This window comes from Echinops telfairi, unplaced genomic scaffold (genome assembly GCF_000313985.2).
Source record: "Echinops telfairi isolate 266 unplaced genomic scaffold, ASM31398v2 ScPeMD7_7425;HRSCAF=8463, whole genome shotgun sequence".
Lineage (NCBI taxonomy): Eukaryota > Metazoa > Chordata > Mammalia > Afrosoricida > Tenrecidae > Echinops > Echinops telfairi.
This window is the reverse complement of record NW_022111325.1, coordinates 3,504,836-3,516,676: the sequence shown is the minus strand read 5'-3', so window position 1 is coordinate 3,516,676 and position 11,841 is coordinate 3,504,836. Positions and strand designations below refer to the sequence as shown.

General features: G+C 56.0%; 1 protein-coding gene across 1 annotated transcript in view; it reads right to left on the bottom strand.

Annotated features, from left to right (window-relative positions):
• NTRK1 (neurotrophic receptor tyrosine kinase 1) overlaps positions 1-11,841 on the bottom strand; it is a 20,456-nt gene that overhangs the window by 2,124 nt on the left and 6,491 nt on the right. The window contains exons 5-15 of the mRNA XM_045298356.1: positions 11,031-11,176; positions 10,307-10,449; positions 7,365-7,497; positions 4,586-4,912; positions 4,139-4,156; positions 3,950-4,005; positions 3,656-3,758; positions 2,998-3,144; positions 2,489-2,619; positions 2,178-2,350; positions 108-348 (exon numbers count right to left, since the gene is read on the bottom strand). Coding sequence (XP_045154291.1) covers positions 108-348; positions 2,178-2,350; positions 2,489-2,619; positions 2,998-3,144; positions 3,656-3,758; positions 3,950-4,005; positions 4,139-4,156; positions 4,586-4,912; positions 7,365-7,497; positions 10,307-10,449; positions 11,031-11,176 — 1,618 coding nt within the window. The remainder of the gene's footprint in view (positions 1-107; positions 349-2,177; positions 2,351-2,488; positions 2,620-2,997; positions 3,145-3,655; positions 3,759-3,949; positions 4,006-4,138; positions 4,157-4,585; positions 4,913-7,364; positions 7,498-10,306; positions 10,450-11,030; positions 11,177-11,841) is intronic.

Here is an 11,841-nt window from a genome sequence, read left to right as displayed (position 1 = left end):
GCCCTCGCCCCCTCGCCCCAGAAAGGGAGGGCGTGCCAGAAAGGCCTCCAGGTGCAGGTAGGCTACAGTTTGGGTACTGGGGAGGGGTGGGGGCCAAAGACCCTTACGCGGTAGTAGTCGGTGCTGTAGATATCCCTGCTCATGCCGAAATCGCCTATCTTCACCACTAGCCCCTGCCCCACCAGACAGTTGCGCGTGGCCAGGTCCCGATGAACAAAGTGCAGGCCGGCCAGGTACACCATGCCAGCGGCCACCTGGCTAGCCACGGCCAGCAGCTGCCCCAGTCCCAATGGGCCAGGAGCCACATCCTCCTTGCTGGCCAGCAGCTTGGCATCAGGTCCGTGGGACCTGCGAGAGAGGGTGGGGGTGGGGGTGGGGAGCATGAGGTAGAGGAAGGGGCTGTGGGGTCTGGCTATGGAGCAAAGGAGGAAGAGGGAAGCCCATGATCTCCACAGCAAGGCCCTCACAAGCCTTAAACTCCAGGTGCAGCATCCCCTAAACTCCAAGTTCAGGTCCCCTGAACAAGTGCAGCATCCCCTGAACTCCAAGTTCAAGTCCCCTGAACTTCAAGTGCAGCGTCCCAAAAATCCAAGTTCAGGTCCCCTGAACTCCAAGTGCAGCACCCAGATACCCATTGCCCCTCTCTACACTTTTGGCCAATTGGGAACTCAGGCACAGCTCACCCTAAGCTGAGCTCATACCATCCCAATGATCCTGGCCCTGCCTCAGTGAAGGGTCTGGCCTCTCCCTCACCCCACACCCTCCATAAGCTCCCCTCAATCCACAGGGTAAATGCAGACTTAGAGTCTCTTTCAGCTGAATTATGCAGCCCTGACTCCCCCAACAGATGTTTGGGGACTAACTCACAACTATTAAGGGACAACCGCACAAAGGCTTTGTCCCTAGCCCTTCACCCCAGACTCTGCGCCTGAACCCCGGGAGTCCCTCTTGACCCTCTTCTCTCTCCCACCCTCACCCTCAATATCCAGCCAGACCTGTGGGGCCTGCCTGCCTTCTAAAGGTTCCCAGATTGATGTTCTTGCCCCGCTCCCCCAGCCAGCCCACCAGATGAAGCCCTGGGCTTTCCCCTCATTCCCCAAATAGTCCTCCTCATTTGAAATGGACACATTCCGGAATTTATGGAAATGATCAGTAACCTAAATAAACCTGCCAGAGGTGTTCGGTCCCAAAGCAAAGGCACGAATTCTTAACATGTAAGAGCCCACGTTTAGGAACTGGCTTAATGTAAATCGCCACATCTGTGTGTGTTTGGGGTCTATGAAAGTGTGTCTACACAATATCCCTCTACACTGATGTATAAGCACATAAAAAATAAACAACAAAAACTCAAACTCACTATCATTGTCACGCTGATTCTGACCCATAGTGACCCTATAGAACAGAATAGTACTGGCCCGGTGGGTTTCCGAGGTTGTAACTCTTTTTTTTTTTTTTAACCATTTTATTAGGGGCTCATACAACTCTTATCACAATCCATACGCAGGTTGTAACTCTTTATAGGAGCAGGCAGCCTCCTCTGTCTCCCTCAGAGCCAGTAGCTGGTAGCAGTTCACAGCCCACCATGTAACCCACTAGGCCTTAACAACAACGAAATGTAGTACATCTCAAGAGGAGCCCTGGTAGTGGAGTGGCTATGTGTTGGGCTGCTAACTGCATGGTCAGCAGTTCAAAACCACCAGCCACCACTCCTCGGGAGAAAGACAGGCTTTCCACCCCCTAAAGAGTTATGCTCTTAGATACCCACCGGCTGGGAAACAAACGCACAGGGTCAGGTCCCCTGGGATCGCGCTGGGTCAGAATCGAGTGGATGGTGTGAGAGGGTCGTGCGTGAGTGAGTAGTGCCCCTCATACCGTGCCTGCAGCCTGTTCACGGCTCTCCCACTGCCGGTCCTGTGTGCCAGCCACCCACCAATCATCAAGCCCACCGCCCTAACAGCTCAGTTCCTCCTCACTGCCGCCCCCACAGCCTCTGTACCACTGCCACTGCCCACCACCCTACAGCTCCTTGGGGACAGGAACTGCATCTCCAGCCCTGCACCTGCTCGGTAGCCCTGTGCTCAGGAGGGACCAGGAGATTCCTCAGCCAAGTTAGCAGAATGGGAGCAGGGATGGCATCCTTGGGCCCAGGGTCCAGGTCAGGGGTCCGTCCCTCATACCTGAGGAAGCGGTTGAGGTCCCCGTGCCGCATGTATTCAAAGACCATGAGCAGCGGGCGGCCCTCGGTGCAGACCCCGAAGAAGCGCACGATGTGCTGGTGCTGCAGCACGGTGAGCAGCTCCGCCTCGCGCTGGAAGTCCTGCCGGGCGCTCTCTGACACCTCCTTCAGCGCCTGTGCAGCAGGCCAGGGCACCGCTGGGTGGGCCAGCCCGAAGGCCCCCACCTCCTGGGTGGCCCACCGGACCCTCAGCCCTGGATGAGGGCACCAGTTCTCCCAGCCCGGCAGTACCCAGAAGCTGGGGAGCCTCACCTTCACAGCCACAAGCATCTTGTCCTGTTCCGGCAGCAGGTTGTGGCACTCGGCCAGGAAGACTTTCCCAAAGGCCCCCTCGCCCAGCTCCCACTTGAGCACAATGTCACGCCGTTTGATGTGATGGACGCCTGAGGGGAGCACAGGTTCAGATGGAGCCCTAGAATTAGGAGGGATGGGGAGGGGCGAGGGCAGGGCTGGGGGGGGGGCACGTGCTGCAGTCTGGCATCCAGCCCACGGAATGGAAGGGGATGAAATTCAGCCTCCAACTCCTTCCCTGAGCCCCATGCCCTGGTCGTGGCTGCATCTGCCCAGGGAGGACACAGTACTGGTTAGCTCGCCATGGCTCAAAGACAGGCAGCCTCCACCCGATAAGGGTGTGCTGGGGCAGGTGAGGAGCCAGGAGGGGATTATCCAAGCCCTGGGTGGGTCGAAGCTATGGCCCAGGGCTTCTCCACGCATGCTCGCATGTGGGCCTCCCCCACCCTCCACCCAACATGGCCCCTCACAGGCATCACTGAAGTATTGTGGGTTCTCGATGATGTGGCCTTGAAGCCCGGAGCCTTTGCCCTCAGTGGGGGACAGGGAGCTGCCACCTAGTGTCATGAAATGCAGGGACATGGCCAGCCCATCATCCGGAGCCAGCACAGCAGGGCCTGAAGAGGAGACACAGCCACACTCAGGGGTGCAGCCCAGGCACACACCCTGGACCCCATCCACCCTGGCAGGTGACCCTGCTGCCTTGTAGTTTACAAAGGGAGAACGGAGCAGCTCGGAAGCCAGGCAGCAGCCAGGGGGGAGAGAAGACACCACAGCCTCTCTCCGCCTGGCTCGTGTCCAACCCCAGGCCCCACGGGCATGAAAGAACCCCCCACCCCCCGCAGAGCCCAGACCTCCCAGACTCACTTAGTGTTTGACTACAATCCAGCCACCAATTAGCAGCTGCTGCCTCCGACACTACTGCAGCACCAGCACACACTCACACTCACGCACTCACTCACACAAGCCCCACAGCCAGGCCTGGTGTAGACCCCCACATGCCCGCACCCTCTGGAACACCGCCTGTGCACGGTCCCCTCCCATAGAGAGGGCAGAGCCAGGCAGAGTCAGGAAGAAACAAAGCTGGTAGGACAGACAGACAGCCACTCCACAGCCCTCCCCACTCACGGTTGATCCCAAACTTGTTCCTCCGGCCGCATTTGTTGAGCACGAGGAGCATCGTAGAAAGGAAGAGGCAGGCAAAGACAGCCAGGCCCACAGCCACGGAGACCTGGGGGAGGGGGGTAGATCCAGGGGGTCCCCTGCACTCCCAGAGCCCACCCCCAGCAACCTGTTTCTCCTGCCCTGCTCCCCAGGGCCTGGCCCAGGCTCCGAGGGGCAGCCGACAGCGCTCAGACCAGAAACGACATGCGGATGAGCCCAGCCTCCCGCACGCTGCACAGCCTCCACGTCCGAGCTCACCCCAAAAGGCGTCTCATCCTTCTTCTCCACTGGGTCTTTCGCTGTGCTGTTACTGTCTGCAGGGACAAAGGCTGGCTCCAGCCCTGGCCCCAGTTGAGCCTACAGGGTCAGGTGTACCCCTGGCCCCAGCCTTGGCTCTGGGGACAACACATCAGCGCCCTACCCCCACCCCCTGCCCAAGCTACTCACCAGCTGGCGAGAAGGACACTGCAGCAGGAGGAAGGAGAGAAAGTGGTCAGCTGTGGTCAGTTGGGGAGGGAGGCAGGTGTCCCTCACCCCTGGGACTCATCCTTCCTGGGGTGTGGGTGGGTTGGGGAGGGGGCAGCTCTGGGCCTCGAGGGAGGGGATGCACTGGCCCCTGCCCAGTGGGGCGCTGGATGCCCGGGGTGGCGCTTTCTTCAGCCAAAGCAGGGGGGGTGGGGGGTGGCAGGAGTCCTTGAGCTTAGACAAGGGGACAAAGAGGCCAGCCAGCACAGAGCCTGAGGACCCCAACTCTGGCTCCTTCAGACACCAGATGACACCTCCTGTCTGGGACCAGGCAGCCACCTTCTGGGGTGTCAGGGGAAGAGTGGGAAGTGGGCCAGGGCTCCCCAGCCACCTGGAGCGGTTCCCCGTGGTTTGGGTTGGCCCTCGCACCGGGGATGGGGTCCTCGGGGTTGAACTCGAAAGGGTTGTCCATGAAGGCGGCCATGACATAGGCAGCCGCCCGGCCCGAGGGGTTGGTGGCCAGCAGGGTGTAGTTGCCATTGTTGACGTGCGTGGGCTGGTTGAGGCGCAGGCAGCCATGCCGCACGGTCTCGTTGGCCGCGGGCTCCAGGAACTCGGTGAAGATGAAGTTGGTCTCGTTGAGCACGGAGCCGTTGAAGAGCCAGCGCAGGGAGGGCGCCGGCTGCCCGTCCACGGAGAAGGGGATGCACCAGTGGTGCAGCTCCACGGGTTTGTGCAGCTCCACGCTGGCCGGGACTGCGGGCGGGCGGGAGGGGGGCGGTAGAGAGAGAGAGAGAGCAGGAAACCTGAAGGTAACCGGCCAGGGGGCCGGACACATTCGCAAGGCCAAGTGGTTGGAAGCAATCAAACCAAAACAAAAAAAACCCAAAACGCACTGCCTTCCAGTCTCTGCCGACTCACAGCGAGCCTATCGCAGAGCTGCCCACATGGGTGTCTGAGGCTGCAGCTCTCTACAGGAGTGGGAAGCCCTGTCTTTCTCCCGGAAGTAAATCTTAACCAGGCACCAGGCCGCTCACAGTCAGACACAGGCGAAGTGGCCGGTCTGCAATGGGTAACAGGCCAGGAGAAATGGGCACCGGGGGCAGAAATGAACGTGAGGCTTTGATCAGGGGTGGAGAAGAATGAGGTGTCAGTAAGGTGGGTTAAGAGACTCAAGCAGACATCCAGTTTGAAAAACCTTGGGGAAAGGTGTGGGAGGAAGTCCCTTGACAGAAAGAAAGAAAACAAAAATGAGGAGCTGATGCCGGGGGCTTAAGTGGAGAGCAAATGTTTTGAGACTGATGAGGGCAATGAATGTACAAATGTGCTTTATACAATTGATGCATGTATGGATTGTGATAAGAGTTGTATGAGCCCCTAATAAGACGATTTAAAAAAAGAAAGAAAAAGATACATATACCGTATATACTCGAGTATAAGCCAACCCGAATATCAGCTGAGGCACCTAATTTTACCACAAAAACTGCATTAAAATGTGCTGAAAGGCTCAGCTTATACACGAATATATATCTGTGTATGTGTGTGTATGTATATATATACATATATATATGCATGTATGTATATATAGACATATTTGAGAGTTCTTTTTAAAAGTTCATGGGAAAATGGGATTTTTTTCACAACCTTTTAGAAGCTCCCTGGTACCTGCCATACTGCCTTCCGACTCCCATTGAGTGGGAGCCTCAGACATGCACAGGGGGGCAAGTCTACCCTGTGCTGCAGGGTGGCTGCGGGTCGGCTGCGGGTCACGTTCAACATCGACTCGATGGCAGAGAGAACCTTGGCCTTATATAGTGGAACACCACTCATGGGGGATGGCATGAACTACTGCTACTCCCGGCACCAGGGGCAGATCTTAAAAACAGAATACTGAGCATTGGCTTCGGTAGCACAAATGGTAAACTTGTGATCAATACAGAGAAGATCTGTATTCACAAGTTTCATGCCACCTGCCCGCGGATGGCATGAAAATCCATGGAGTGTCCCATATGAGAAATAAAATAAAATTTTAACTTAAAAAAATGTTAAAAGACAAACATGCTGTTGGGCGAAAGATCTGTACTATCACACTGCATGGCGTCGGTGCCGACTCACAGTGACCCTATAGTAAGGTGACCAGATTTTAACATTGGTAAAGTGGGACACCATTGATAAAACTCATATCCTGGCGAAACAGCCACATGGCAGCTGAAAACTGTATACCCTAGCTGGTCGTGCACTCTTTCCAAAAATCGGGACTTTTTTAAAACGCCGCAGGTCGCGGGAAAATTTGTTAAAAATCAGGACTGTCTCGCCAAGAGCAGGATGTCTGGTCACCTTACCCTATAGGGCAAGGTAGAGCCACCCCCGTGGGTTTCTGCGGCTTCCACTTTTTTACAGGGGTAGAAAGCCTCATCTTTCTCCTGAGGAGCTGGCTGGTGGTTTTGAACTGCTGACCTGGCGGTTAGCAGCCCAAGGTGTTCCCCACTCACTACACCATCAAGGCTCCTTGGGCAAAAACATCCTAGGCACGCAATACTACCTGCAGCACGTTGCCGTTGATCTAAGGCACAGAAACGGGTGAGAAGCGTGGCGATGGAGAAGCACAAATGTGGAGAATGACTTTGGAAAGAGGGAGAAAATCCTCCCAGGAGGCAGGCTGGGGACAGAGGGGGAGGGGGAGGGGAGAGGAGGTCTTCTGAGACACTGGTAAGGATAGTTAGTGTTGAAGGAGTGACATTTCCACGTGCATTCCATGTCACGGGAAGAGGAGATGAACAGGAGGGTTTACGTCATGCCATTTGCTGGCGGACCTAGAGAAATCAAGGTGGGAGCCTAAAGAGGTGGTTTTCCTTTTTCTTAAAAAAAAAAACAAACCACAAAGGCCAGGATGCAGGTCAAAGGGTGCAAGCAGCAGTGGCATGAAGCCCCAGGGGCAGCGAGGCGGCCTGGCAGCTGGAGTTCGTTCGGGGGGCCAAGGTAGCAAGGCTCGGGCAGGAGGACCAAAGGCAATCCATCTGCATCCCTCTGGCCTTGAGGAGCCCCCAGGACTTCCTCTGGAGGATCAGGTTTTCATGGGAATCTCAAACAGCTGGGAGGGAGCAGCTGTGGAGACACTCAGCTCACCCCTTTCCTGCAACCCAGCCCCCTAGCCTCACATCCTCTCTTCAGAGAAGGAGGGGTGCTGGGGCCGCCATGGGAGACTCACAGGAGACATTGACCTGGACGGGGACCTCCGCCCGGCCCACATCGTTCTCCGCCCAGCACGTCACGTTCTTCCGGTTGAGGTCACTGGTGACATTGATCAGGGTCAGCCACAGAGATGTCAGGTCCTCGGATATCTGGGTCGAGGAAGAGAGGAAGAAGACACGGAATGTTTCCGTGGCTTGGGGCTGGAGTCAGGGGGCTGGAGCAGATGTCTTTGGGAAACCCCTCCAGTTACAGAGGGAGGAGAGAAGAGGGTTGGTGCAGGGGGCCTAGGGGGACACAGGGAGGGGCGGGGGAGGGGGAGAAGACACACCTCCTCCTTCCGGGTGTATTCATATTCTGGGTTATTTGCTGAATGATCTGAAAAGTCTAGACCAGTGGTTCTCAACCTTCCTGATGCTGCGACCCTTTAATACAGTTCCTCGTGGTGTGGTGACCCCAACCATAAAATTATTTTTGTTGCTACTTCGTCACTGTAATTTTGCTACTGTTATGAAACGTCATGTAAATATCTAATATGCAGGATGTATTTTCCCTGTGACAAACTGAACATCATTAAAGCATACTGATTAATCAATCACAATAACAATATGTAATTCTATATTGTGAAATATTTATTTCTAATGACAAATAAATGAAATGTTGTCTTGATGCATGGTGTGGCATGGGGAACAGTCTTCACGCTGGGTACTCATAGGTGGGTGTATCTGCATGTGGGCGGACCCGCCTGCAGATGGATAGAGGAGTTAGCGTTCCTAAGACCATCGGAAATATGTATTTTTCAATGGTCTTGGGCGACCCCTGTGAAAGGGTCGTTTGACTCCCAAAGGGGTCGAGACCTACAGGTTGAGAACCGCTGCTCTACAGCATGACCAGGAACCTCTAAACAGGCACAAAGTACCCCAAATCCAAACCACCCGTCTGAGCAGCTAAGTAGACATGACAAACCCAGAGGCCCCAATGCACACACAGCTCATCGGAGAGCCAACTAGGGCCTTGCTGCCTCTCTTTCTATCCTTGATTGCATGCCGTCCTAGCAAACTAAGTTTCCCCGGGAGAAGATCAGAAACAGGGGTGGTTCTGATCCAGGCTACAGGGACCAGTGCAGCGGCAGCACAGCCCCCTGTTTGGCGGATGAAGGCCATGGGTGCGCTGAGCGGCTAGAGGGGGCTTGACTCTAAATCATCATCCAAAGCCCGAGTCAGGTTGGGGATTGTCTTCCCCAAAATCCCCGGACGCGGAGAGCAGTCACACGACGTTAAGGAGGCGCTTCATTCTGCTGAAGGATGGTTTTCTTGCCGTGTAAGCTGAGAAGGTGGACGGTTTATACCTTTGGACGTTTTAGAAAGCTGCGTTCATGGAATGATGAAAATAAATGAAGTGGTAAGCTGACATCTCTCTGGAAGTGTCAGGCCTGTGAGATTCCTTTAATAAATGCCAGAGGAGGAGAGGTGTCGCCGGGCTCCCACGGGACACTTGCGTTCACAGATTCCAGAGAAGCTTTTCCAAGCAAATTCTGGGTTCTGCACGGGCAGTGGGCTGACCGCTTCTCTTGACCCCTGCGCTGCCTCGGCTCCTCTTAGCTGGCCCTCCTCCAAGTCACCCTGGCCCTGGTGCCCCATCTCTTCCCTTTAAGTGCCTCTGACACCCGTCACTCTCCTAATCGAGCGGTTCAATCTCCCTTCCCTTCCATGCCACCCAGTTACGGTCCGACTTTCATCCGTTTCTAGAAAGCCCACATAGTACAAATATGTAACCCCCACCCCCCACAAAGAGAAAAGAAAACACCAAAATTCCCCCAAACAGGCCATTGATGCCAGGCCTTGCCACAGATGGAAATGAGCCACCTCGAGTGCTTTCTGTTACTGCATCCAGGCAGCTTTGATCTCTGAAGGGAGAGGGGCAGGTCAGTGATAGCGGGGCCAACACTCCCTCCGCCAGGTCTGGGCTCCAGTGGCTTCTGCAGCAGAGCCCCTGCACCCTTGCTCACGGTGCCCACCTGTGGTTCCCTCCAATGTAGTGCCAGGAGCCCCCAGCAACTCTACTTGTTGACTCTCCTCCAAACTGAACAACACCCTGACGCACCCCAGCCCCACTGGACCAGCTCCCCGCCTCCGAGGGCTGGGCCCTGTGTGTATACTCTTTCGTCCCAGTTGGGGCCAACTTTTGGGGTGAGTACCAACTTATTTTCAGCCCCTGTGTACCTTACCATCGATGTCTCCCAAGGCTTAGCTATGGCTAATTTGAGCTGCCCATCACCAGCCTGGGGCCCAAGGGCAAGGTCTGGGCAGGTGCCCAAAGACATGTCTGGATCAGAGAGACAAAGGCCAGAGAATTTCCAGAGGCAGGACATCAGAAAGCCATCGTGTCCACCTCCCCAGCTTCCAGATAAGAAAAGCAAAGCACAGGTCCGTCAAGAGATGTTTCCGAAAGCCACTCAGAGAATTAATTAGCCAGAGAGCTGAACCAGAGCCCATGCCTCCTGGTTCATCATCTGTCCAAGAAGAGGCGACAGCGTCCAGAAAAAGTCCCTGAAGGATCCCCCCAAGCATGCCCTCCGGTGCTGGAGCATAGTGACCCCACCCCCACCCCCATCTGGGGCTCCGTTTCCTTATCTTGAAAAGGGTGGCGGTAGGGACAGATGGTCTGGCAGCTCCCTCCCATAGCCTGTGAGGGCTCTGAGATCCTCTCTTCTGCAGCCAGCATCTGCTCCCCACAGCAGTGACCTGACTAGGTCCAGGTGGCCCTGCGGAAATTGGGGGTCCCTGCTGGAGCAGCACCCACCCCGAGAGAGTGTGCATGTCCCGGGCTGCCCCACAGCATGAGCCTCGACAATCTGCCCCCCGGTGTGTGCCTCATTCATTGCTGTCTCTCCCCCACCATGTGCCTTTCTCTCCATCCTTGCCCACGGGCCCCCTCGGGCGGGCTTGAGGGGTTCCTCACCACAACCGTGGCTGACTCCTCCAGGTCCCCGACGATCCAGTTGACCTTCTGCAGCTCCTGGCCCTGCACCTGGCACTGCAGCACCACGCTGTCCCCCACTTCCACCGATGTGTTGGGCTTCTGGACCTTCAGCTTGGGCACGCCTGGACAACCAAGATGCCCGAGGGCTGCCAGAGCTGAAGTAGCTTCCCTCAACCTGCTCAGTGACCCTGAGTCCCAGCAATGCCATCCTCCCCTCACCCCCCCCACCCTCCTGCACCCATAACCTTCAACTCCCTTCTTTGCCACTGCGATCTAGTAGATGTCAACTGAGGGTGACCCTCTAGAGTGGAGTAGGAGCCCTGGTGGTGTCCTGGTTACATGGGCTGCTGACTGCGAAGTCCACCATGCAAACTCACCTGCTGCTCAGAGAGATAAAGAGGAGGCTCCTACTCCCCTAGAGAGCTGCAGTCTCTGAAGCCCTCCCCCGCCACCCCCATCCCCCGTCCCCAGTAGTTCTACCCTATCCTAAAGAATGGCATGAGTCAGTGCATGTATAGGACAGAGTAGAATTCCCTGGGGGGTGGTGGTGGTGTCCTTAACCACTGCCCCACCAGGCTTCCTGTTAGTTCCTCCAGCCCTGACCAGTTCCCCAGACTCCCCCGGAAGTTCTCCCTGCCCAAACCCTACTCAATGCCCACCCTCTCCCTAGGCTGGCACCCTTTGCCAGCCCCCCAGCACCTACCACAGCTGATGTTGGCTAGGAGGGCCAGGGGCTCCTGCTGCCCACACTGCAGCTTCTGCTCAGCAACTCTGCCCCGCCCCTCAGCCTCCCAGTGCTGGAGCCAGAGCAGGCCACAGGAGCAGTTCAGCGGGTTCCCAGACAGGACCCTGGGGGAGGAGGGTGCACATATACCAAGAGAGTCAGGGAAGAGCCTGGGGAGACCCAGGGAATAAAGTGACAATGGTAAGGGGAGGTGCCTTTAGACCACAGCGAGGGGTGTCCAGAGGTGAAGGAGTGAGACAGGGAGTGGAGACCTCTCTCCTGGACCCCGGTCACCAGGGGACACAAAAAGAGAAAGACTGCAAGGGGATAGTGCTTGGCCGTAAGGAGGAGCCATGTCCTGGTCCACACTGCAACGTAGACCCCTTGACAGCAAGACAGACAATGTCACTCCGATGTCAAGTGAAATAAGGGTGAGTGGTGTGTTGTCCACACATGGAATAGGGGAAGTGTATAGGGACCAGATGGAATAGGGAAATGCATAGGGACCAGGTGGAGTAGAAAAATGCATAGGGACCGGGTGGAATAGGGGAATGTATGGGGACCAGATGGAATAGGGGAATGTATAGGGACCAGATGGAATAGGGGAATGCATGGGGACCAGATGGAATAGGGGAATGCATGGGGACCAGATGGAATAGGGGAATGCATGGGGACCAGATGGAATAGGGGAATGCATAGGGACCAGATGGAATAGGGAAATGCATAGGGACCAGGTGGAATAGAAAAATGCATAGGGATCAGGTGGAATAAAGGAATGTATAGGGACCAG